At 35.3% G+C, this 26,630-nt stretch overlaps 1 protein-coding gene across 1 annotated transcript in view; it reads right to left on the bottom strand.

The window, feature by feature from the left end:
• The window catches only part of LOC129229722 (homeobox protein Meis2-like), a 95,181-nt gene that overhangs the window by 46,672 nt on the left and 21,879 nt on the right, over positions 1-26,630 (bottom strand). Inside the window, exons 4-6 of the mRNA XM_054864085.1 lie at positions 24,947-25,030; positions 6,004-6,051; positions 2,403-2,540 (exon numbers count right to left, since the gene is read on the bottom strand). Of these exons, the coding sequence (XP_054720060.1) occupies positions 2,403-2,540; positions 6,004-6,051; positions 24,947-25,030 (270 nt within the window). The remainder of the gene's footprint in view (positions 1-2,402; positions 2,541-6,003; positions 6,052-24,946; positions 25,031-26,630) is intronic.

A 26,630-nucleotide genomic window follows, 5' to 3' on the forward strand; every position in this document is an offset into this window, starting at 1 on the left:
CAAGTCTAAAATATGATGTTGTACGTAAAGTGAAAATCAAAATTGTTAACTAATGTTTAGATTATTTCTGTCGTGTGCAGGTAAAGGGCAGTAACTGCAAATTTTTAAATTTTTTTTTTTGCATTTTTGTCATCTATTGTACGTTAGCTTTATAGTACAAGCTTGCTTATTTGGCTCCCGCTGAAAAAAAGGCACGAAAAAAACGTCTAATTCCAAGATTTCCCTATGGTTAATATTGATTCCGACACACATTTCTTCAAATATCTCGAAAACTCATTTCTGCAGATACTGCCGTTTACCCGCACACGACAGAATTAATATCAGTAACTACTCATCGAATTCGCATCTAAGGTTAATTTTCCGATGGATTAACTAGTTTGTTCTCGAAATTAAATTTTCTTAACCCGGAAATAATTTCGCCGAAATAAAAGATGTATCAATGCAGTTGACTTCTGAAGTAGTGTCCGTACGATAGAGATTTCTAATACATTAGGCTTAATTAGGGGTGATTGCGTTCCGGTATTTTACCGAATTTCCGGTATTTTCGGATGTATTTCCGGTATTTTTATGTCCGAAAATACCGGAATTATGTTTTTTGTTATGCTTTTATCTCCCTACCTCCGTCATTTTTTAAAAATTATATAATACTCATCAAATATACCTGCAAGAGCCTTAAGATGGACACCTGTCCCTTAAGATGGACAAATTTTAAGATAATTTTGTATAACACCAGCTCAAAAGTAACTTTGTAACCCATTAAAATTTTAGTCAAATGTACACACACTATTTTGACTCTGACTATTGAACTATTTAATACTATGGCATAGGTGCACTTAAATAATAGGGGCCAAAGATTACCCTCCCCCCCGTTCTCGCTTTGAAACTTTCAGGTATTTTTTGATGAACTTACAATCACCCCTGGCTTAATGCCTTGCAGTCATGAAATTAAAAACTGTCCGCATAAGCGGAGTGTCTTTTAGGAGGGTTTTTACTGTTTCTCTCTTTCTACATTAGTTAAAATACAAATGAAACGAATTTAAATAAATAAATCAATACATATTTAAAACGACTAAATAACATTTTTTGTTACATATTCGTGCATTTCCACTCTCATAACACTGCCACTGAAAATAACAATATTAAGGCTTCGCAGAACTCCGACTCCATCCAACTGTATCAACTAGCCACATGAAAAAGTGGCAAAATTTATCATGATTGACAAACCCGGGTATTAGGGGGTGGAAAGAACGTGCATTCGTAACTAGGATTGTATCAATTTTCCAAATAGGCTCCGCAGACGAGGGGGAGGGAAAAGAACAGGTTGGATCCAAGGCCGCGGTCACGCACCAACGCTTTTCTAGTGGAAAACGAAATGTTTCTGACCAAAAAGAAAAAAAAAAGTCACAAACCCTGTGCTTATATTTAATAACATACCAACTTAACTAGCACGAGATATTTTCCTCGATTTCTAAAATTTTTATTTCCACCAATTTATTGTGGTTTTAAATGTTATGAACGATAAATCATTTTCATTTTCAAGAAGTATTTATGAGGATCATTGAAGGAAAATAATTTTTATACTTAAGTACATATTTATAAGTATCATTTTTGATGAATAATTTTTATTTTCAAGCATCCTCATATGAGTGCATATCAAGTGAAGCACCGTTTATACGTTTCTCTTTTATGTGTTTTTATCAATTAAACGCTTTTTAAATTGGTCCTTGAGGAGTCAAATACACATTAACTTATACCTATTATACGTTTTTTTCGTACAGTCCCTTCAAAAACGTATAAACGGTGCTTCACTATATATATATATATATATATATATATATATATATATATATATATATATATATATATATATATATATATATATATATATATATATATAGCCGATGATCGAGTAACGCGCATGTTTCAACAATAAAACTCGCGCCCCACGGCATGATAATTTGATAACATGTTTTGGTAATAACAGGAAATATCCAACGTAGTTGTTTAGCACAAATAAACAGATTACAGAATACACGTGTTTCGGGGTTTCAAGGAACCCCCTTTTCAACTCAAAGGTGTGAGCTTCTAGATGTAAAAACACCCAGTAAAAGCAATGAAAATGGACAGCAGACAGTTTAAATATCAAACTAAGCAATTAACAAAAGCAAAACAATACAAAATGGAACTCAAAGTCAAAATTTATTGCATGATTCCCTCGCCTATGTTCGCTTATATGACAGGTTGTGTGATCTGAAAATCATCTCACGATTTCTGCACGATCAGTTATATCGCTTTCAATTGATTTAATTATTATCCTATCCCCATATCGCCCATATGACAGGTTGTGTCATCTGAAATCCATCTTCAAAGCATCTAAAATCTGAATACTATTTTCTTCACTTACCAGCTTCACTGTTGTTGTCAGTGCTTTGGTGTGATGGGGGCTGTACAGATAGGGGACAAGGTGTGCCTGTGGAGCCTGTAGGGGACCTCACGTCGTCACTTAAAGGGCCATAATTCAGCGACTGAGATGGCGGCCTCTGCAATTATAAAGCAAAAAATACGATGAAAAATCAAATACATATTGTTAATATTAAAACTAAAATTAAGAACATGACAGTGCACTAGCATTTTGTACATCAGTGGTTTGGCACATTTGAGGGACTGCTGCAATAGAATTTTATGGGGCTCCGTTGTCTATCATTCTAAAAATAAGTATTTTTAGGAAGCAGGTGTTTTTTGTTTCGTACATGTACACAGGGGCGGAAACAGGGAGGTTTTAGGAGGTTGGGGCGGCAGTCTGAAAAATGACCCCCTCCCCCCTCCTTTCCCTCTACAAACGAACCTATGGTTTTGGGTGCGAAATTTTTTTTGAAATTGCTTGGTTGTCAATAAAAAGCACAAATTCTACCAGGAGGAATAATGCACCTAATAGGGTAGAAACGTTACAAATGAGGTAGAACCGTTACAAAAGCAATGAAAAGAGGCACTATTAAAAATATTTACTTTAAAAAATAATTAATGAATTGAAAAGATTACTACAGGGTCCATTATGAAAGTAATGAGCATAATGTTATTGTGACGCGACGATAGATGGCAGCACGGTAAAACCGGCTGGGAAATGTGGTGCGGGATATGCCCTTTCAATGCATCCAGTCGTCAGTTGCTTTCGAGCAGTGTGAGCGGAGATAAGTGCCTCCGCTTGAAGTATGTTTTCAACTTTTGTAACATAACGCAATGGAGTGTTCGCTTGAACAATGATACGCGTAAGATTTGGAAAAAATGCAACCGAAACATTCCAGATGCTGCAAGAAGCCTTCAAGGACGATTGCATTTCAAGATCACAGTCTGGGAAGTGGCACAAGGCATTCAAAGAGAGCCAGGAGGAGGTCGCCGACGAACCCCGTTATGGATGTCCCCCCCCCTCCCGGTGATCCCTCATACCTTACAGTCCCTACTTAGCTTCATGCGACTTCTTTTTGTTTCCGCGACTCAAGAGAGAGAGAGAGAGAAGAAAGGAAAACATTGGAGAACCTTGGGAAACATCCAACACCATGTTACAACGTTCCTGAGAGGCATTCCCTTGGAAGAGTTTGAGGGTGCCTTTCAGGCGTAGCAAACACGTCTCCGCAAGTGTATTGATGCAGGAGGAATGTATTTTGAAGAATATTGAACATTAGTACAAATTACGATCAATAAATATATTTTGCCAGTAAATGCTCATTACTTTCATAATGGACCCTGTATAATCCTTTACATTTTATTCATAAAGGGCACAATGTGGATACATAACATTGTCGACAGTTTACGGCCGGGGGAAGGACATGACGCCCATGACCACTCTCCTATCCGCCCCTGCATGTACACCTGATCAAAGTTGATGAAAGAGTACAGTTAATTTGAGGGCCTAGGTCTGCGACCTTGAAAATCCTGAGCAGGAAAAAATAAAGGAAAAGTTATCGCAGGACACTAAAAACCTATTTAACGATGTTATTACGAATTAATGATGATGACCTTAAATGTATAAAATAATTTGCTGCTGTTGAATGGTTGTGTAAAGCAGAGATTCAGACAGCTGAACATAAACAAATACGTTTAATACGAAACATGGGGACACACATACAGCAAGACATATAGAAAAGTAGTGAAACCCTGATAAACAGACTGCGGCTCTTTAAATAGAATAGAGGGCAGATTTTCAGCATCCAATGATGTTTCTTAAATAGCAATAAGCTTTCTCCAAAGTCCGATGGTGGATTAAAGAAGAGATTTTGCGAACTCCGTGGAAAGCTGCAAATGTCTCTTCCAATAAGAAATTAGCACAGTTCTTTTTTTTTAAAAAAATAGAGAAAGCGATTACATTCAACAGCTGCACGTACTACATTTTTGCGTACTCTGTAGAACCCCCAATTTCGCGGGACACTTAGCAATTACAATAACTATTATTGCTATCGTAAATTCTCTATTGATTACCAAAGTACTTTCTCATTTGGTAAACCCAAACCTGTTTTTTTGCGGTCTTTTTTAATGCAATTTTTTTTTGCGCGGTATATTAAAATTTCAATCAGATTGGGATTCAATTGACGAAATTGATTTTAAAACGAGTGCGAGGTAGTATCTTCCAAGTGACGACATGGGCACCCCGATGGGAAGTCACTGTGACCTAAGAAAAATTTCCTTATTCGGGAAATTTTGTCCGACTACTCGGCAAAAATTATCACTTGGTTTATTTTGATTTCGTTTGAATAATACAATTTTGTAAGTTTTTGGGTTATTTTCTATGTGAGACTTTTTTCATGCAGTCCCTATACACCGCATAAAAAAAAAAAAAAAAAAAAAAACTGTGCTGAGAAAACAACTTTTTAAAGCTACTCGTGAAGTTTCCAACTTTTTTATGCGATTTTTTATGCGGTCCGTAGCCACTGCATAAAAACACGTTTGGGTGTATAATATTTTTAAAGCACTATTTATCTGGAGCGCAAACTAAATTTAGCTGAAGTTTGCTCTCTTGCAAACATTACTGCCTCAAACGGTTTCAATTTGAAAAAGCATATTAAAGACCAATTTTGAAAATTTAACAAAATCATTACCTTAATTTTTATTCTAAATGATTCTATGGGTTAAAATTTGAGCCCTCCAGGTTGTGGAAGCTGAAGTTGGGTTGAGTGAAAAAAAAGCAGGGTGTGTCGTAAAGACATTTGTAAGCATCGTAAAGACAAAGAAACATTTTAATTCTTCATAAATCACCTTTGAATAGCATAGATTGTGTTTGTCACTTGCTTACAGATTTTTTTTTTTTTTTTAATCCATATGTGTCACAGTGCTTTGTTTTCTTTGTTCTTAAGAAGAGAAATGATCGTTTCCGCACAAACATACTAATATTACTGCACAGCGCAGTCTGACTGAAATTCACAATCGCTCAGTCGGCAGATTGCTAAGCTTCGAACCTATCGGACCCCGGACGAATTCAAACCACGGACAACGAGAAAGAAAGAAGACGGGAAGAGCGTTTTTTGGTCACATAAAAAACAACTACGTCACTTCCGTCTTTCAAAAATTCGATCAAAATTTCAGAAAGCCTTTGCATAAAAAGTTTCATTAAAAAAACAATTATTATCGACATATTAAGACGTTCTAGTGAGGATAACAGAAACGCAGCATCACAAGACAGGGTTCTGAGAATTTTGGCAACAACCCTTCAATTCATTTCAAAGATCGGCAAGGGGGGAACGCGCTCTAAAGAACTGCCGAATTTTCTTTTGCGAGAAGATGCTGTTATGGAAACCCCAGAGCTATTTACTCGTTAAGCTAATAAACAAGAGCACAAGCAAGCGTCCCTCGTTAGCCCTCGAAGTACGAGAAAAGCGGCCAAGAACTCCGATGGGCGCGACCCATTCCATTTAGGGCCTAATAACGCTTTCGCTAACTAAATAGATGAATTCCGTGGGAAAAAATCCCGCGCCATATCATTGAGAATACCAGCTGAATATAATGATCACTTACCCCTATCCTGTCCATGTTTCCACCACCAGGCATATCTTCGTAGTGGCCCTGTTGGAAAGAAAAAAAGACATACGCTATATTAGCCGAGCCTTTCCCCACTTCTCAACAGCACAACACATCAAACTCATAATCTCCGAATGCAAAATAATCGTCTGTTTGGAGCGGGAATGAAAAAAGAACGATCGTCTGCTGCCTAACAATGCTGTTTGCGGAAGATGTTTATAGAACAACAAGGCGAATGTTTTGTTTGGAACCCCTTCATTTTCGAGGTGCCCCGGCCTGGGTGCTGAACGTGGGAAGTGTTTATGTTAATGCATCCGGGCCGCCGATTTTCGCATCATGCTGATAAATTTTATTCACCCCCTCCAATGAATAAAGTATTTCATCTTCGCGAATCATCTAATTTGATGCATGATAGCTAGGCAAGGGTGCCCACAGGGGGCAGGGGGGGGGGATTATGGCGTGTCATCTAATTTTTTGTTTGGGGGGGGGGTTTAATTTTAAAGAATTTATTTATTCAAATTTATTTGTTGATTTACTTTTCATTTAAATTATTTATTTTATTTTATTCTATTTATATTTTATTTCATTTTTTTTATTTAGTTTGTGTGTCTGTCATTGGCAAAGCACAGAACCTTTCTACTCAAATCCTCATATAAATAATAGCCGATGATCGAGTAATCTGGGTGCTTCAATAATGAAACTCGCGCCACGGCATGATAACTTGATAATGTTTTTTTTTAAATGTTAACCATGCAGGGAAAAGCTTTATCGTGACAAGGCTGAACTCGATCCGGCAACTTAACTGTTTTACTGGTAAGACTGTGTCAACAACGAACGCTACCTACTGGAGTTTAGGGTTACAGTTTCAGCTATCAAAATATCATCAAACAGGCAATGGCTTCGTTCAAATGTAGAAGCAATTTTCACCCGTCATACCTTGACGGCAGGCTCGGACTGGCCCGCCTGCCAACCTGCCCGAGGGCAGGTGCGCCCTTCCTATTTTTTAAGATGAAATGCAATGCAAACGCCTTCGCTGAAAAAAAAAAAAAAAAAAAAAAACTTGTCTTGCAAATTTAGAACGAACGTTTTCTAGTTAATTCAAAAGCTTTCATACCCTCCCCTCATTTTGAAGTTTCGAAAATTTTCCTCCGAGCCTGCTTTCCCTGATGTTATCGTCTAAAATTTTCCGTCTTTTGAGTTTCAATTTCGAAAATTGCCGGAAAAAGTTCTTTCTTTCCCATCCCCTCCCTTCCCGTAATGTTTCCAAAGATGACAAGAGCATTTTTAAGACTCTTATTTTAAAAAAAGAAAAAAAGAAAAGGGAGAGACCTTCGAATCTTCAATCAAATAGATGCCTATTCTGGAACTTCGATTTCGAAAACGTTCTGGAAGAAAGTTTCGAATCTCATTCTTTTCCTAACGTCATGAAAGATGGACGGCAATAGCGTTTTAGGATTAAAATTTAAAAAAATTTCTGGAGAGGGAGGCCACTAGACCTTCTCTGTTTATCTTCTAACATCATTGAAGTTATGAGTTTTTCTACACTTATTTTTAATGAATTTCATAGTGGAAAAGTTGAATTTCATATAGATATGTAACAGTGCATTTTATAACATAATGACCACGTGACATCAATGTCGCCTAGTGAAAAAAATATCACTCAGAAGATGCGAAATCAAACCACTGGGCGACACTTCAGAAATTCCGAATGTACTTATTCATTATTTTTTTGTAAATTGCCGTTTTTGGCACTCGATTCAAAACACTAGTGAAACGTGCCTTAGCCTAAAAGTTAACAATGATGGCCTACAGTCAAGTTTTTACAATTTCAATGGGAAGTCCACAAAATCTCGCTTCTCCCAAATAAACAAAAATCGTCTAAAATTGTGTTAAAAAAATTCCGGGAAAAGGTCACCAAAATCTCTTTCTTCCTCCCCCCCCCCCCAACACATCCCAAAAAATAGTCTACAACTGTATTTTTATGACTTTAATTCCAAAAAATTTCCAGGGGAAAGTTCCTCAACCCCTCTCTCCAATGTCATCGAAGATTGTCAAATTTTTGAATTTTTGGAGCTTTAATTTCGAAAAAATCACCGGAATCGAAAACTTTTTCGACAATGTCGTTAATGAGGGCTTTCAATTACGTTTTTAGAACTTCAATTCCGAAAAAATTTCGGGGGAAAGCCCTCGATCTCGAGTTCTTCTCCTAACGTCAATGAATACCCACTAACATTATATTTTTGAATTTTGAAAAGTTGAGGGTTAACTGTTGACTCCATCCCTTCCCTTTACGCTACCAAAGATGGCTAACCATCGTATTTCAAAGCTCTAATTTCCAACAATTTCCGATGGAAAGTTCCAAACCCCGTTCCTTCCCCCTAAGTCATAAAAGATGGCTTACAACTGCGTTTTTGAGCCTTAAATTTCAAAAAATTTCCGGAGAGGAGCCCCCATGTCTTTCTTTCCTCATCTTTCAACATCATTCAAAGATCGTTTAAAACGGTGTTTTTAGAACTCCTACATCGAAAAGTTTCGGTTGAAAAGTTCTGAACCCCATGTCTTCTGCTACGTCATCAAAGATGGCTTACAATTACGCTTTTAGGACTTCAATCCCAAATTTTTTTCCAGAGAAAGCCCCTGAACCCCATGGTGTTTAGCAATATTAAAGATATCTAAAATTGCGTTTTTGAAGCTATCGTAAAACGACTGGGGAGAACTGATGTATCTAATCTTTCCCTTCAAGAACACAAAGATAGCAAATAATTGTGTTTTCGAAAATATACCCTTAAATTTAAAACTAAATCCGGAACGGGACCCCCAAACCTCCCTTCCACTCGTTAACCTCTAAATAGTCTAAAAGTGCGTTCCAAACAAAAATTTTCGGGAGAAAGTCTGCAAACAACTCCTTCCTTTGCGCTAATATTAAACAAAACTCAATCAACAAACAGATCCAAAACTATCTTCAAATTTTATTTACAAATGCAATTTTAGTATTTCATTATGTTCGGTACGTAAACTGGTAAAAAGAGATGACATTTTGATGCTGCAACCTTTCTTTTATAAGGAAAAAAGAACAATTGAGGACCTGAATAACAACTGAAAAAACTTCACGAGTTTTCAAACGAATCAAAAGTTAAAGGGTTTAATTTTGATAATAGATCCAGAATATTAGTAAAATAAAACTCTTTTTTTTTTTCAATTTTTTATTCTTGTGTGTGTGATACTCGAAACACTTATAACTTTCATTCAAACTCTTTGAACAAAGCACATTATTCAAAAAAAAAAAAAACACATGCTTCAGTTCTTACAAATTTTTTAAAAATTTTATTTTCATTAGTCCCCCCTTCCCCCCCCCCCTTAATGAATTACTCAATCGCCCATTTCAACAGGATCGTCTGGATCCGCCTCTGATCGCTCCCCTAAAATGATCGTCTATGTACTTTCGGCGACCCCCCCCCCCCCCCCACTGGCATGCGCCTTTAGGAAAATTGGGGTATGCGCCTTTTTGGGGACCCAGTTCGACCCTGCTTGACGGGAGACTTTCTAGCAATAATAATAATGATTAAAAATAAATGAATAAGTAAATAAATAAAAATATTTTTTAAAAAATATTAAATTGGAAAAAGTAGAGCTAAAAAATTAAAAAGGGAAAGAGGGTTGAGAAAGCATGGAAGGGGGGGGGGGATGGGCACCCCTGTTGCTAGGGGTTGTTTTCAAGGCGTGAAAACATTCCTTGACATTTTTAGAGGAATGAAATAGATTTTTGAGGAGTGAAACATATAGAAACAGTGAAGACAATGGAGCACACAAGGGGAGGGTCCGGGCCCTGGCCCCTCCTTGGCCCTTGAGTTTTTTTAATAGACTATAACCTTATGTTTGTAAGTAAAATTATTTCAAGCAAAGGTGACAATAATTTCAGATTTAATAAATAAAATAAATATTTAAAAAATCTCTCTTTCTTTCCCTACGAAATCGAACTGTATGTGAAAACAACTTGTTCTAGAATGGTGATTTTGCAGGGCTGTATACAAGGGGGAAGAGGTTCTTAGACTCACCCCCCCCCCCTCCCACCGAAAAGTTCGGTTCGACATTTAAATGTTCGTTGATGTTTAAGAATTTCCAAAAAATATTGTTCCAAAACTCAAACGTCTTAATTGCATAAAACGCTTTCATAATAGATAACCCAAGGACTTTTATTTTACGGCCCTGTGATTTTGCTTCCCTGTTTTTATTTTTAATTATGAGAAAAGTAAATACATTCATTCTTGTACATTCTGACGTATCATTAATTATAACAAATACTGTATTTTAATTAAGTATTTGTTATTCATAAATATTTTTCATTAACTAATGCTAAGCAATTATTCAATATTGTTTCAAAAATATTTTTTGTTCCCGACAATCAATAAAATCAATAGAATATGTTTGGGGGCGTGTTAGAGTATGGTATGAGATGGTGGACCTTCCATCCTGGACCCCCCCCCCCCGTTGAGAACATCCTGTGTGCGCCACTGAATGTAGACAGTACATATCATAGTAATCGACTCGTCTGTGAAAAGTTTACCTTAATTTCAGTTTTGTAGTTGGGTGGAAAAGCCACATTCTGAAATATTTTTTTTTTACTGGAAAAATAATGCAAATCTCTACATAGTATAAAATGAAGTCTCCAAAAAGCGTCTGTTTGTTTGAACTCGCAAAACTCGAGAACTACCCGGCCGATTTTGCTGAAATTTTCACAGTTTGCTCTTTTAAGTCCTGAGAAGGTTTGCAGACCAGTTCAAAAACAATTCGATGAATAGTTCTTTTTTTATTCCAATTTAGGCCCAATTTTCACATAAATTCCCGAATATGGGGGTGGAAAATTACTTTCACATATTAATATTACATATCGTTCGAAAGGGTAGAATTTTCCGCGTTCTACGCTATTTGTTTCAATGCTCTAACTTTATTACAGCGGGAGTTATTTGCGTTTTTAGCTCGAATTTTTTTAGGCTTAGCTGAAATTTAGGTACTACTTTCTTCATTAAATAAATCAATAAAAAGTGAAGGAGTTGTCCCACAGCTTTCTTTTTGACGCCATTGGAAAAAGCGACCTTTTTTACTCCAGAATTAACTCGACCTATGGCCGAAAAAATAAGCTTTTATCTCGAAAGAAAAAAAAGTTACAAGCCTTTTTAAATCAAGTTTCAGAAATCTCGATTCCATTCAAATTGTGAACCATTTTCTTTCGCATTTTAATTCCTTAAACTTATTTTATTTTGTGTTTCCATGGTTACGCATTTTAAATCCATCTTTCTGGATTTAATTTCTTAAAAGTATTTTAATATCTGTCTTCATTGTTTAGAAAGGAAATCATGATGTTTTTTTTTACTTATTTTTTACACCTGATTGTTGAATATACGTCACTTGACACAATTTTTATTTTCAAGGTGGACCGCGCAAAGCCGGGCAACGCAGCTAGTTTAACATAAATTGGTTTCAAACCACCTTTCTTTTGGTGAGTCCCACTTACTTTGGTTAGGATCCTGTCTAACGTACTTCGGTTAGATCCCTTACTTTGGAGAGTTACTTTGGTCAACCCCAAAGTAAGTTCTCCTTATTTTTATTTTTTTTTTTTTTTTTCAACTACAGCACTGCCCATTTTAAACTCTCTCTAAAGTAATCTTTATATTTTCTTCACTAATAATAAAGCTGAAAGTTCGTCTGGATGTCAAAGCGATTTTTCGAAAATTCGATTTTACTCTTTTATTATTTCAATTTTAAGCTCATTTTTCACGTGAATTTGAAAACACAGGGGAGAAATATTTCATGCACATTTTTTTAGTTTAAGTTATTACGGATGAAATTTTCTGTATTAGAAGAAGTTTGTTCGAAGTTTCTACGAGAATTCGGAGAGCTGTAAGAATTGTTTTAAGAAAATGAAAATACAAGGCTTACCCTAAGCAAAGCCAAACGATTCTAAATAATTAAGCTCGAGTATAAAATCAAAAATTAAAGGTACATAGAATTATTTTCATAACGGAAATTAACTTTTGTATGCTACAAATGGTTACGTTTTTTAGACCCTGTGATTGTTTTATTACTTCTTTTTTTTTGTTTGTTTTAATCATTTTTAAAAGCGTACCCTTTTTTGTCATTCTAACCTTTTTCTTTTATTTAAAAGGATTTAAATTGAAATATTTTAATAAGATTAAGTCGTTTGCTTTTATTTCCTTAGATCTTATGGAATTATGTTCAGTAAATAGTGTTTAATTTTGGAAAAATATTTTATTTTGCGTTTTAAAGCCGAAAATGATGCACCAAATTCAGTCACAAGCGTACAACGTACATGAGAACATACAACCATGTTTGTTTTCGATTTCTTAGACTTTTTTTCTAAAAAAATTACCATAATAGCGACTAATCAATTGGTAGTCGTACTGCTAAATTTTCAAGTCTATCAAAAATATGAGATCTTGGAAAAAAAAAAAAAACTTAATGCATAGTAGACGCTAACTGTAAATATACAGGTGAATCAAAGTGACCTTTTAATTTTCTACTACAGGCAAAGCTGTACGGGTACCACTACGTTAAATAAATACCGTTGTGCTTGAAAAGTGAAATAGGATGTAACCCTGAAACACATGAGTAATCTGTAATTTTTGTGCAGTTGTTATTTCTTAATTTTACTTTCTTTTGAAAGTATTTTAAAAAAGGATTTGAGGTTTTGTACATTAGTATATATCCTACGTATGGATATTAAGCTAGAAGAAATTGTATTGGCTGTCTTGTTTATAAAATTGCTTATTCCATTTATCTCATCATTTCTAGACTCTAGCTTAGTAGCTTTGTAGAGTTCCAATGAAAAAAAGAAGCATTAGAAGCAATTCGTCATCTGCACGCTTAATAATTTTGCGTAACACGATTTTAAAGATAAGACAGCTCTAATTTCGACTTAAACGGTCCCTCATAAACACTATTCTTAAAATATTGTTTCATGAGCTAGCCCATCGGTGTGAAGCGAGGATAATTTATCATTCGCCGTTTACAAAACCTGACGGTTCTATACCCACACCAAAAGATGCCCTAATCACTATTTACGGGCTTCGTGCAAGAAAAATAAAGAACCCGTTTTAAAACCGAGCACCGAATTATGCCATTTTTAGTTTTTAACGTAAGCGGCCGGGCCGAGAACAGGGCGGATCAGAACCCCCACAGACGGTGCAAAAGGAGATGATTAAGAGATGGTAATGACTATCATTTCGCGCGACTTGCCGACAACTGGTTCTGAACAAGACAGCGCTTTCGATGCCCGTCCTCCCTCAAACGCTTTCCGGATCCGCGATGTATAATAATAATAATAAATAAATAAAAAAAAAAAGTCGGGGCTTTTTAGAATTCCAAAATTCGTTCTGGCATTTTCTTATTTTTCCCCTCACCTGGGCTGTTTTTTGTTCATCTCTTCGTGCAGGTAAGGCCCCTATAGTGGAAGAGCAGACGCATCCGCCATTTTGGAGCAAACGTGATACAGTGCTTCGCAGCGATAGCATTGCTGCAGAGAAGGGCGCTCATATAGGGGGGGGGGGGGCCTCAAGCCCCCTGGTTAGAAATTAGAACTTTATTGCTTTTAGTACTTTATTTGCAAAGACGTAAAAACATTTCTTCTCCAGCCATTAATAAATGAGTTATTAAAAAAATCAAATTTTAATAACTCGAATCTGTACTGAAATCAGTCTCTATAAAGAAAATATCCGGCTAAACCATGGAGAAAATATCTGAGCCCCCCCCCCTCTTAAAATTTTGTAAATGGGCGCCCATTAGAGATGAGACGGGCTCAGCCCGGGCCCGACAGCCCGAGCCCGAGCCCAGGCACAGATATTCAATCGCCAATCTCCATACAAATTCAAAGCAAATAAGCATTTTCCTACTGTGAGAAAATGAAAGGAACATTTAAATCAGTTCAATCAATGTCAAATTTACCCCCCCCCCCTTTCAAAAATTAATTAACACTTATTTATAGTGTTTTTTTGCGATTACTATTGCAATACAGTAATGCATTTGAAGTGAAGCACTTTAAGAAAATTTAGAAACTTCTGTTAATGAAGAACATTTGACGTAACATTTTTCATTAACAGAGAGATCATGTCAGACTGTAGAAGACTTAAGTTTTTGATACAAGAAAGTTTCCTTCGGGCTCGGGGCGGGCTCGGATTTTTGTCGGAGACAATATCACTCGGGCTCGGGCGGGCTCGGTTACAAATTTTCGGGCTCGGGCGGGCCTGGGCTCTCAAAAATGAGCCCGAACTCATCTCTAGCGCCCATGGCTGCAGATGTTTACATTTCTTTAGCATATGTTAAATTGAGTCAAATGGGTGGTTGTTCGGCTGTTAGTCGTGCAAACAGCTACAAAAATAGATTTCAGCTCTTCAGATTTCCAGCAGATGCAGAAAAAAAAAAAAAAAAGAATTGGATAATTAATAGCCGACGAAGTGAATGTCAGCCTGGAAATGGATCTCGTTTGTGTGAAGTTAATATCGATTTATTTCTCACTAGTGGTACACGCACGGCTTTGCCCGTAGTAGAAAATTAAAAGGTCGTTTGGTTCGCCTGTATACAGTCGACGCTCATTATAACGACCACACATTATAATGACCGTCCCATTATAACGACCAGTGGTAAAAGTCCCAACTTTGTTCCTATGAACTCTACGATAATTTGCCTTCGTTATAACGACCGTTCTGTATCATCTATCCAATACAACGACCGAATTCAGGGGACGCTATTTCTGGTGTTCTTTCCTATTGTAGCTTGTGGAATAAACTTAATTATTGTTTGTGGACATCTGCCTGATGTTTTCAATGTTAAATCCAACTTCATTAGGGGGGGGGGGGGGGGAATTACCATTCACCACAGAGAAAATAATGAGAGGAAAAATCGAGAAATTTCCAGATTCCTAAGAAAAGGGAGTTGACAGATGTGTTGGTAGTTAGGTGTTTCAATCTAGGGGTTTTTAAGATTTGAGGTTCTCGAGGGACTTTTAAATGTTTCTTTGGAAAGCAAGAAAACCACAATTTATCACCTATATCTGAAACAGAAAATAATGTTTTGCAAAAATCTGTTTCTGGTTTTATCTTCAGAAAATGTAGTGGGAGCAGTAATAATAGCAGATTTGTAAGTGTGGAACATTTTCCTCCCTATATTTTCCACTTTAAAATTTTTTTAATATTAGTATTTTGCATATTAGTATAGTATTTTGCATATGATTTTTCTAAAAATTTCTACGATAAAAATAAGATTTGGGCATTTAACTGGAATGTTAGAAAAAGTACCATTTTGTTTTTGGAACAACGGGGCATGCACGATGACTGTACATATATTTTTTAATTATACCTCTTATAACGACCACTCGTTATAATGACCTTTTTTTCAGGGACGGAGATGGTCTTTATATCGAGCGTCGACTGTATCTACAAATATTGGATGATGATTTTCTCGCCAATTTGCTATATTCATTTGCTTGCCCATTTTACGGTTCTACTTTATGATAATTTGGTTATTTACTCGACCACGTTGTGATAATTTGCTCGGTAAAGTATCCTTAAAATTGGAATAGAAAAAAGAACAAAATCGAATTTTCGAAAAATCGCTTCGAGGTGCACACCCCCATGCTACAAACTAACTTTGTTCCGAATTTCATGAAAATCGGCCGAACGGTCTAGGCGCTATGCGCGTCACAGAGATCCAGACATCCAGACAGGCTTTCAGGTTTATCATTAGTAAAGATGATTATGTTATTAATCATTACGTTATTAATGCTCTGCAATCTTTGCTAACATGTTGCAGCGTTCTACGGAATGTCTTTTATTCTGTATTTCCCTGTTGAGCGATAAGTACGCTTACTCCAAAATGGCGGATGGGTCGGCCTCTCCAGTTATAGGGGTTCTACGTGCAGGAACTGTGAAAAGATTGTGGAAGAGATACTTGGGAACTCCGTTCTCGGTTAACAATATTCTAGCGCGCTTTCGTGATGGCTCTGATAACGGACTCTATTTGCGGCCGAAAGAATTCAAAGTCACTTTGCTCTGACACTGAAGAGCGCTTGAAAGGTAAAATTTAAATTTAAAACGACTTCCTAAAGCTGATAAAATCTATAAAATTTTACCGTCTTACAAATGAAACAATGATTCATCAAAAATGAGCTTTTGCATTTCGTGCAAAATAGCCACATAAAATTATAATATTCTTTATTTTTTTGCGAAGATAGTGATATTCTTCAACTTTAGGCACGTTTAAATTTTCGGTTTCGACTGCAGGCGTCTACTTTCAACAGGCAACGGTCACATGTAGGTGGGTTAATAATTTCTAAAGGAAGCAATGACACTCCTTAAAAAATAAATAAATAAAAATAAAGTAAAAGAAAAGTTTAAAGAGGATGTTCTACTTCATTTACCATTTTAATAGAACAATGTTTTATGAACTACTACGAAATTTTGAAAATCGTTCGTTGATTTTTGGTGGTTCGCTAAACCAAATGTTCTATTTACTATTATCGCCTAAAGATCGTTTTGAAAATATTTTTAGGAGTTAAACTTATTTCTTAAGAGAAAAATGAACGATGAATAATTAATCCTTCCGCCGGATGTATTTTCACCCATGAGCCCATGTAATTGAAAATTTGGCTTTATTTTTAGCAGGTAGATTTTAGAAGTGACAACAAATGTTGGAAGTGACTTTCTTTTTCTCAAATACAAAAAGCGTGTTTGTTTTACCTTGTTTCGTGAGTTTGTTGGAGTTGTTATTTTGTGTCAGCTAGTCTGGCGATTTTGGGGTGCGCTGCTTCACTTTCCCAACCGTACCATAATTTGGTGTGAGGTCCGGCTTCCACAGTACACAAATGACACAAGGACCCGTTTATAAGGTAGGCAACCATTCACAGCATAACGACACATTCACACAAAGAAAGGACAAGAACAGGAGAGAGAAAGTACATCCATGCCCAGGCCGGGATTCGGACCCGAGCCCGAGATCTCTCCATGATCGCAGTCAAACTTATCTGACCACTATAGATAAGAGCAGCTGGGCCGGCAGTATTTTGGAGTACTGCAGCATGGTGAATACTGCCGTGTGCAGGAAAACGGCAGTATCTGCAGAAATGAGTTTTCGAGATATTTGAAGAATTTGCGTGTTAGATTCATTACTAACAATAGGGAAATGCTGGAATTAGAAGCTTTTTTCGCGTCCTTTTTTCAACGGAAGCCAAATAAGCGAGCTGGTACAGTAAAGATGACGTACAATAGATGACAAAAATGCAAAAAAAAAAAAATGAAGAATGAAAAATTTGCAGTTTCTGCCCTTTACCTGCACACGGCAGAATAGTGATTTAGAGCCTGTGTGGTAATCATAACTAGACCTTATAGTAACTCCCATTTCTAACATCAATACTGTCGTGCTCCTTGGCAAGGGCGGATTCAGGGGAAGGTCAAAGGGTCAGATGACCCTCCTGTGAGAAAAATGTTATGATGATAATTATTAAACTTCAATTCTTTAGATACGAAAAAATAGGACCCGGAAAATCAATTTCAAGTTTTTTTTTTTTTTTTGCTTCGTTCTGTAATGTAGTTCTTTTTAGCAGCGCATCATAATTCAAAGAATTGACTGGGTTTGTTTACTGGAGTATTGCTATCTTGATTTCTTTGTTCATTTTCTAAAGCACAATTTTCTCTAATGAGCTTAACTTTTTTTTCCGTTCTCCTCCACCTCAAACCGTAGGTCGTTTGTGTCTTGTGTGCTTTTTCCAACTATTTATAGATGTAATCTCATATAAACAAAGCTTACTGTAACATGACCAGCCTATCTGCCTAAAGAAATGTGACTTTTGATGAAAATTTGAGGGAGATCCACGGCGCAAGCTGCGGCATTGAAAAATTTAATTGAAAAAACTCAAAATAGCAATAGCACAGTAATCAAACTCAGCCAATCCATTGAACTATGACTCGCTTAGAAGAAACACCTAACAGAAGCAAGAAAGTAAAATTAAAAAAAAAAAAAGTTAACATTGATTCCTGTACTAATTTTTCGGATCTAAAAAATTGAAATTTAACATCAATTACAGTAAAATTCTTATCACAGGGGGGTCAGCTGACGCTTTGACCCTCCCCTGAATCCGCCCCTGAGGTTGGGAGTTGATCACCCTGGAACCCTCGACCTTAAGCTATTGTCAATTCTAGTTAATACGATATTTACTCTGCTGAAAATAAAAGCCAACATTTTAACAAATCTCTGTAACAACTTCCTTTCTTTCGATTAAATTCTCTAACTGGATCTTTTACAAGAAGTCAAAATAGGATATGCGCTACTTTAAAACCACCCTGAAAAAAAATTAAAAATAAAGTATAAATCGTTGAACTGTGTTCTACAATCAGGTACAGTTTTGGCAAAATAAAATTTTTCACTGTTGTTGAAAATTTTTGATCGACGCATGTATTTTACGATCGACGTAAAAACTTTTGACCGAAGACATAAATACGCAGGATTACCAATCTTGGAAAAATAATTGTAGGAGCACCTGTGGTGATTTTGAGGAGCATTTTGAATTTTTTCGGAGTAGCTCGATATTTTGCACAAAATGCAATAAAAAACTAAAACCAATTATCTAAAATTATTTTTTGAGCTTTGATAATCATTTTAAACACCGACATAAAAATTAAAAACAGCTTTAAACACTATGTCATACTTGAAAACGCTCGGCCGGGAAATGCGGAGGGAGCTGCGGAGTTTTGCTATTTTTGCGGAGCAACTCCGCAAAATGCTGAGGAGTTGGCAACTCTTAATACGTCTAATAAATACAATTTAGAAATGATTGTTAAATCAAGTCTTCACTTTCTCAAAAATAGACGTTTATATTTGAGGTTTTTTAAGAAATCATAAATAATTTGTCTCGCCTAAAACGAATCAACCCGGAGATTTAAAAAAAGATGTGTTGCCATCGCCAACAAGTCAAACGAATAAATATATATTAAAAAATTACAATGCAGTATTTGGAATTTCTTATCAGACATCAGCTGGACAAGGTGGAAATGACATCCAATATATTAATAGCAGAGCAAAATGCAGTTCCGAGTAAAAAAAAAAAAAAAAAAGATATAAATAGGGGAGAAATCAAGCTCCCCCGAACAAAAGATCTGACAGCCGACCGACTTCTCAACTCCGGCTAGTTAAAAGCCGCTGGCTCGACAGAACGTTGAAAGGTGCAATTGAAAGGAATTGAAGAGAGAACGCGGCAAGATGGAATTTCTATCAGGCTATGGGGGCGAAACTTGATTACCGGATTGTGGGTTACCGGATATATATATTTCAACAGAGCTTTCTTAAAGCGGCAGAAATTACCGGTTAGGAGTTAAGAGGCGGTAACAGTGATATTTGATCTGTCACTTGGCTCGGTTAGCTGGTGGGTGTTGAGCTGCATTTCCATTCAAATTGAAGAAATAATTGGTTAGGAACGGGGCATGAGAGAAGGTCTGATGAGCTTTTTAATTTATTTTTTCTTTCTTGACAAGTCGAACGCCCCTTGAAGAGGGAAATAAGGGTTCGGGCAGTACAGAATATGCAGTAGTTCCCGCTGATAGCGTAGCCGTATATAGCGAATTTATGGCTATAACATACAGAGCTGCCAACTGCTACGAAAATATCGTAGTTTCTACGAACTACAGCCTTGAACTACGAAACTACGAAAATGTGTCAAAAACTTACGATTTTCTTTTTTTTTTTAATCCGAAGAAATATTCCAATCATTTCAGATAAAATCCATATTAAATCCATAATCTTAAATATTAAATCCATATTTTAGATGATATTGCTTTTGTGCTTGGTAATTTTCCACATTTTTCTTTAAAAATAAACAAAATGAATTTATCATAATGAATAGTAAAGTGAGAAAGATATTTAAAAAAAAAAAGAATATTTTTTCAAAATAAATTTGCTTGTCCTATTGTAAATTTAAACGTAAATTATTTATTGCGCCTCTTACATTTACTATTAAAATTGCCCCCCCCCCTCCCCCACACACAAAACTCAGCGACTAATTTAGATTTTCAAAAGTTGGCAGCTCTGGCTATAACGTATATGAGCTTCAATTTCCCATCAAGGTTTACGGACTATTATATAATTTCAAACAAGAAGTTCTGTCTAGAACTAAACGAGCCTACTTTCCCATATACCCATACTACTTTCTAGTACCTGATCAATATTCTGAAAAATAGCTAAAATCGCAAATTGTTTCAAAAATATTTTTTAAACATTTTAAGCTGATTTCTAGGAATAAAATATTCCTTACTCATCTTAAAAAAAAAAAAAAAAAAAAAAAAAAAGCACCTTTGAAACAAAGCAGCTAATACACTTTTTTCCATCAAAAAAAAAAAAAAAAATTCTTTAACAGCTTTCAAAACGGAAAAATAATATTTAAAATTAATAAGCTTAACATCATATCAAAAAAAAAAAAAAATCGTTTCTTTTTCCTCTGTTGCCAAAAATAATTTTTTAGATGAATGAATGCAATTACCAAAATAAATAAAAACAATAAAATGTCAACTTAAAGAAATAATTTTCATTCTCAAAAAAAAAAAAAAAAAAAAAAAAATCGTCTGCGTAAATCTTTATGTAGAAACATGAATGACTTCGAGTTTATTCGCCGAAAACTGAATGCCTAAATTAAAACTTTAGCGTGAAAATAAAAACAAGTCATATCAACAATAATTATTACACAGTTAAAACCATAGCTGCGGAGCCGGAGTCAATCTCATTTTGGGATAAAGGAGTCGGAGTCGAATATCCAAAAATCGGAGTCAGTGATCTGTCCACCGTGTATAAATTTTTTCCAAAACTACGAAGTCAGAGTCGAATTTGGGGAATCGGAGTCCGATTAATTATCGGGCACAGGAGTCGAGTCGGAGTCAGGTGCCCCTAAATTGTCGGAGTCTGGAGTTAGTTGTCAAGAGCTGTTTCCAACAAAATTTGTTTGAAGTAAATCCGCCTTCAAGTACGGAATCTACATTGACTTTCAGTTTCCCCGTAGGCGCTAATGTTAAGGGATTTGAACTGTTCAAAATTGAACGGAAAATTGTTCAAATCAAAAAGATATTTTATATACATGTTTTTCATCAAAAGTTTTTTCCTACAAAGTTTGTTTGAAGCAAATTCACCTCACAGTTCGGAATTGCCTTGAATTTCCCCGTAGGCGCTAATGTTAAGTTTTTTTGAACTGTTCAAAATTGAACAAAAAATAGTTCAAATCAAAAAGTGAAATATAGGAATGACGTATACTCGCCGAGATCTTTCTAACAAAAAAAATTTGTTCGAATCGGACTATTCATTCAAAAGTTATTAGGGGGGGGGGGGACAGACAGACAGACTGACAGACAGACAGACCGACAGACATTTTTCCCCATCTCAATACCCTACTTTCCAATTTTTAATTTTTCAATATTTATCTAACTATTTTATTTATTTTTGACTTTTTTTTGTTTTTCGGGATATTTTTAAGATGCATTAAGCCTTCTTTCATGCTTTTTTCTTCTTTCTTTGACTTTTACGGGGAAAGTAGGCTAAAAACGAAATTACTGCGATAACGACATTTTGTGTTTGGACGTGATAGTATATTAAAAAATATATACAATTTAAAACTTTTAATTTGTTAAAAGGGCACTATACAGTCAATCCCTGAGCGAGGAGATCAGGAGACATGCCTTGAATCGTACTGCGTGCTAACGTTACCTGCAGTATTTTTTTTTTTGCATTGAAAGTAGATTTAACGATAGCAATACGATACAAAGCAGGTTAACATTGAATAAAATGTCATTACAAATTTCATCGAAGTTACATTACAAAAATTATTTTAATAAACCTTTTTCAATCAAAAATACTCAAAAAAGTACTTGGTTTAACATGGGGAGTATTCCTTCTGGGGCCCTAGTTTGAACACGCAAATCTAATCCCAATACAGTATTTATCTATATCCCGGAAGCGGAACTTTTTTCAACGGTCTGCGACACTGATCACAAATTAAAAACATAGTCTGCAAAAACCAACATTAGATTATTCGCAAAATCTAAATCGGCACCGAGAAATGCTTACAAATAAGATTTTAGTTCAAGTACATAGAAAATAAAGTACAAATCTTCATTAACTGAAATTTGAGTTTCTTTAAAAATTTTAGGTTTTTTTCTCTCTCAGCTGGGAAGGACTCGGAGGATTTTCTTAAAGAAACTACGTTGCACTGCTTCACCTACAATGTTCACACGTAAGGACTGTTACTATTACGACCCCCACCCCCTTTATATGTCATAAAAGTTGGGGAATTAAGTCTGTAATATCGTCGGATGAGTACAATAACAAGGTATGCAACTTCAAATTTGGAAAAAATAGAATGCTGCACTTTTGTTGAAAATTTTTACTCGGAAGAGGACATAAATCCTTTATATTAATTAATATTTAGAAATGGTTGTTTAATAATGCTTAAATCAAGTCTTCACATTCCCTCAAAATCATTAAAAAACATAATATGTTGAGTTTACCTCGAAGCAGAATGAAAAAAAAAAAAAAACTAAATTATACAGTGGCTCCCATCAAAAGTGTTCGTACACTTTGAAATTTTTTAGAAAAACCAAAATAACTCGAAACTGAATTCGAATATAAAGTTCAATATTTTGTCACATCATTCCTATGTCATTCTAAATACAACCCATTGGTTTTTTCAAAATATTGACGGATCTTCTTTTTGAAATGGGTCAGAAAACGAAGAGACAGAGAAATAACACGCCACAAAAGTCATCGTACACTCAAATATTTTCGAATAAATTCATGATTAAAATTATCATATGTCATTTTATTAATATTTTTGCATTGTGTTGACCCTTATAAGTCATTTGGCTTTAATTTTTTGTTTATTAATTCCTTAATATTGTGCTTATTACTGTAAAATGGCTGGTATTCGTAAAAAACCGCAAACACCATTCAAAATTTGAATTTTTTTCCCACAGTAGTGGTAAATTGGTTTCAAATGTCTCTAAATTAGTTAATTTATTTGTTTGTATAGTAAAGTGCTTGATAAAATGCTTTAAAGAAAGGAATCGGACCGAAAAGAAGGTAAGAAAAGGTCAACCGGCAAAGTTGACAAAGCGTGATCGGAGATTTAAAGTTAAAAAATTTATGGAAAATACACATTTGAGTGCTGTAAAAGTTTCTGTAGAGTTAAATGAAACATTTCACATTTAATTTTCACCTAAAATTGTTCGCCAAGTTCTCTGATTAGCTGGATTAAATAGATCCTCTTCCCGCAGAAATTTTTTTGGTCGTGCGAAAAACAGAAAGCTTACGCTTTTCGTCGCAAAATCAATGATAAATAAGCTAAAAAAGTTTTAGAATCACGCCTTATTTACATATAAAAATAAATTCAACATTTTTGGTTAAATTGTTGTGTAACTGTAAGTAGAAGAAAAAATTAGGAACTTAATCTTAAGAACTTATTTGGATCAGTTAATCAGGACGGTGGAGGTGTTCTAGTGTGAGGGTGCATATCAGCATCAGGACTTGGTAGTTTGTAATTTTTTGATGAAATAATGAATCATGCTGTTCCTTTAAGTATTTTAAAAACCAATTTTGAACTCTTAGCCAAAAATTTGGTTATTGGAAACAACTTTGTTTTTCATCAAGATAACGATAAGAAGCACACGGTTTTCAACGTTTGCGTCTAGTGCCTCGAAAATTGTCCTAAAGTTTAGAAAATATCTCCTCAACCTCCAGATTTTAACTTAATGTAACGTATTTAGGGATATCTGGAGGCTAGATTACAAAAGTAGGGCTTTAAAACGAAAATAGATCTAGAAACAGTAAGACTCGAAGTGTGGTTGAACACTAACTCAGAAATTACGCAAAAAAAAAGAAAGAAAAGGAATGAAATCTATTCCCAGTCATTTAAAAGGTGTTATGAATACTGTATGATGTTCTACTAATTAATAACTGAATCAAAAGTTAGATTATTCAATAATATATAGACATTTTATAAAGTGTACGAAGACTTTTGTGAGATAAAATTTCCGGCACTTTTTGGTTTTTGATTTTTAAAAATTAAGTTTTAATATTTTTTAAAAACTTTTCATGCAGTTTTGTTAAAAATTGATCATAGATCTTATAATTAAATACCCACTCCGAAATATTAATTCTAACCAATGGATTGGGGCCCATTTCGTTGAAAGTCGTAGGTGTACGAAGACTTTTGAGAGTCACTGTAGTTACCTATATTTGTACCATCTTCTACACCCCACGATATAAGGCCTCAAACTAACTATATAATAATCATCCTAAAGTTGTGCCACAGATGCCATTAACTTACAGACAACCGATTGGTGCAATTTTTTCCAAAAGAAAAAATAAATTCTTCACCTTTTACGTATTGCGTCTTTAATAAATTTCCTAGAAGAAAATGGGACGATTCTGCGGCGTACTGCAGCACGGTATAACGAGGTTCTGCTATACTCAATATCGTTAAGCTAAAAAATCAAATACCACAGTGATTCCTTTTAAACTCCTTGTTCGACAGGTTTTGTTCAAAATTCGGATGTTGATTCTGCGATTTTCATGTCACAGAGGCATATCGCGAAATTAGCCATCAAAGAATTCCCAAGAAAAAATTATACAAAATGAATGAAATTGAAGCATCTCTTTTTCTTCAGAGAAAAATCAACTAAGATAAAATTTAGAATTCAACAACACTGTATTATGCATTCACTATATTTGGAAGCTGGCAGATACATATGGGATGTATTGCTCAGCAACACTTTCATAATAAATTTCAATTCATTGCAAAAGCCAAAACTTTCATCTTTCTTTTTTCTTGCAATATTTTGCAAAGGTAAACTTTTAGTTTCAAATCAATACAATGTAAAATGCAAAAAAACTATTTTCATACATAACCACCGCTTTCCATCTTCACATTTCCTGCTAAATGCTTCTGCCCGACAAATTTTGTGTCATTTTCATGATTAAGGAGCTCCTGTGAAGTTACAAATAGCAATAATTAGCACAGTTGTTTTGTTTCGCAACAAACAAGAACACATAATTTTTCTTTGCCTCATTTCGCACATGACTTCGTTATAAGTAAAGAACGAGTAAGTTGCTACAATTTTCAGAAAGAAAGAAGTAAGGTGGAACAAGAACAAGAGCATTGAAGATAAAAAATGCGAAATGGATATAGGAAAAAATATTGCTATTTAAAACCTGTAGATTGGTTCTAAAAGACTAAATACGCCCGAATTTTTACATAAACTACGTCGGCTCAAACTTTCAAAAAATGATTCTTGCAGTACGTAGTGTCAGTGTCCATTTTCTAATGTTCGAGATTTGTATTGATCATAAATCAGGATTATTTAACAGGACCAATAGCTTGCCATTTTAAGCATAACAAGATGCCACAGTAACTATTCATACTTTGATGCAGGAAAGAATACGATTTTTGTTATTAAAAACCCTGGTTTTGGTCTACATTAGTTTAAATCAGCATTTCTTAGTTGTGAAACCCTTTTTCACATCGACTTTTTTTCGCGAAAAAAAAAAAAAGTCTTAGCGACAAAAATAAAAAATATTCTAAATACTTATTGTCATCAGAAGTAACCTTTAAAAAATAATCATAGTCATTTCAACAGAAAAGTTGTGCGAATTATAATAATTTTGCAGAATGGAACTCCGAATTTCGCCGAATGATGATAAATTTGTCGAATCGAACTCCGAATTTAGCCTAATGATGATAAATTTGCCGAATTATCCAACAAAATTTGCCAAATAAGGAAATTTTGGAAAGTCACAGCGACCTCCCATCGGAGCGCGCCTATTGTTGGGGGCCCACCTAAAAATTCGGCTCAAAAAAAGAAAAAAAAATGCATTTGCGAAAATATATTGCAATTGCAATACCTACTTCTGTTGCTACACGCTTCAAATGTGTCACAACAACAGTAGTCCACTGAAATATAGTCCACTAACTATCGTCCTAAAGGACCAAATTTAATTTTGAAACAATTTTATTAACAACAAATTAATTCAAAAATCATTTAATACAATTGAAAATTTATCAACTTGCTTCACTGGCTAATTAAAAATATCCTGAATCGGAGAATGAAAGTGTACCCCCCCCCCCCACCATCTTTCAATAGCGTCGACTATCTACCGCCCCCGATGGACCTTCTTTTTTTTGCGCTTAATACCCAGATAAAAATCTTAGCAGCCTTTCAGCGATACCCCTGGAACACCGCACGGCTGCGGTCAAGTGGTATCAGTCATCCATAATTTATGAAGAGGCGGCGGGGTTAAAATGATGACCCCCTATTATCACCTTTATTTGATGGTCTTTATTCCCTCTCCTCTCCTAAAGGAGTTCTTATCTTCTGGGTAGGTTTCCTTCTCATGGAGGATAAAAGGATGCCGCAGAGCAGTGATTCTGAAGCAACCGGTGGTCAGGCACTGCTCCGCAGGAATTTTTTTCCAATACTCAGAGATTTCTGTTCTATCGCGATAATTTTTTCTCCTTTCTCAATAAAATAAATGAAAGGAAAAATCTAATTTAATAATAATATCCGCCCGACATTTAAAATTTTTACGTG

The sequence above is a fragment of the Uloborus diversus genome, chromosome 9, assembly GCF_026930045.1.
Source record: "Uloborus diversus isolate 005 chromosome 9, Udiv.v.3.1, whole genome shotgun sequence".
Lineage (NCBI taxonomy): Eukaryota > Metazoa > Arthropoda > Arachnida > Araneae > Uloboridae > Uloborus > Uloborus diversus.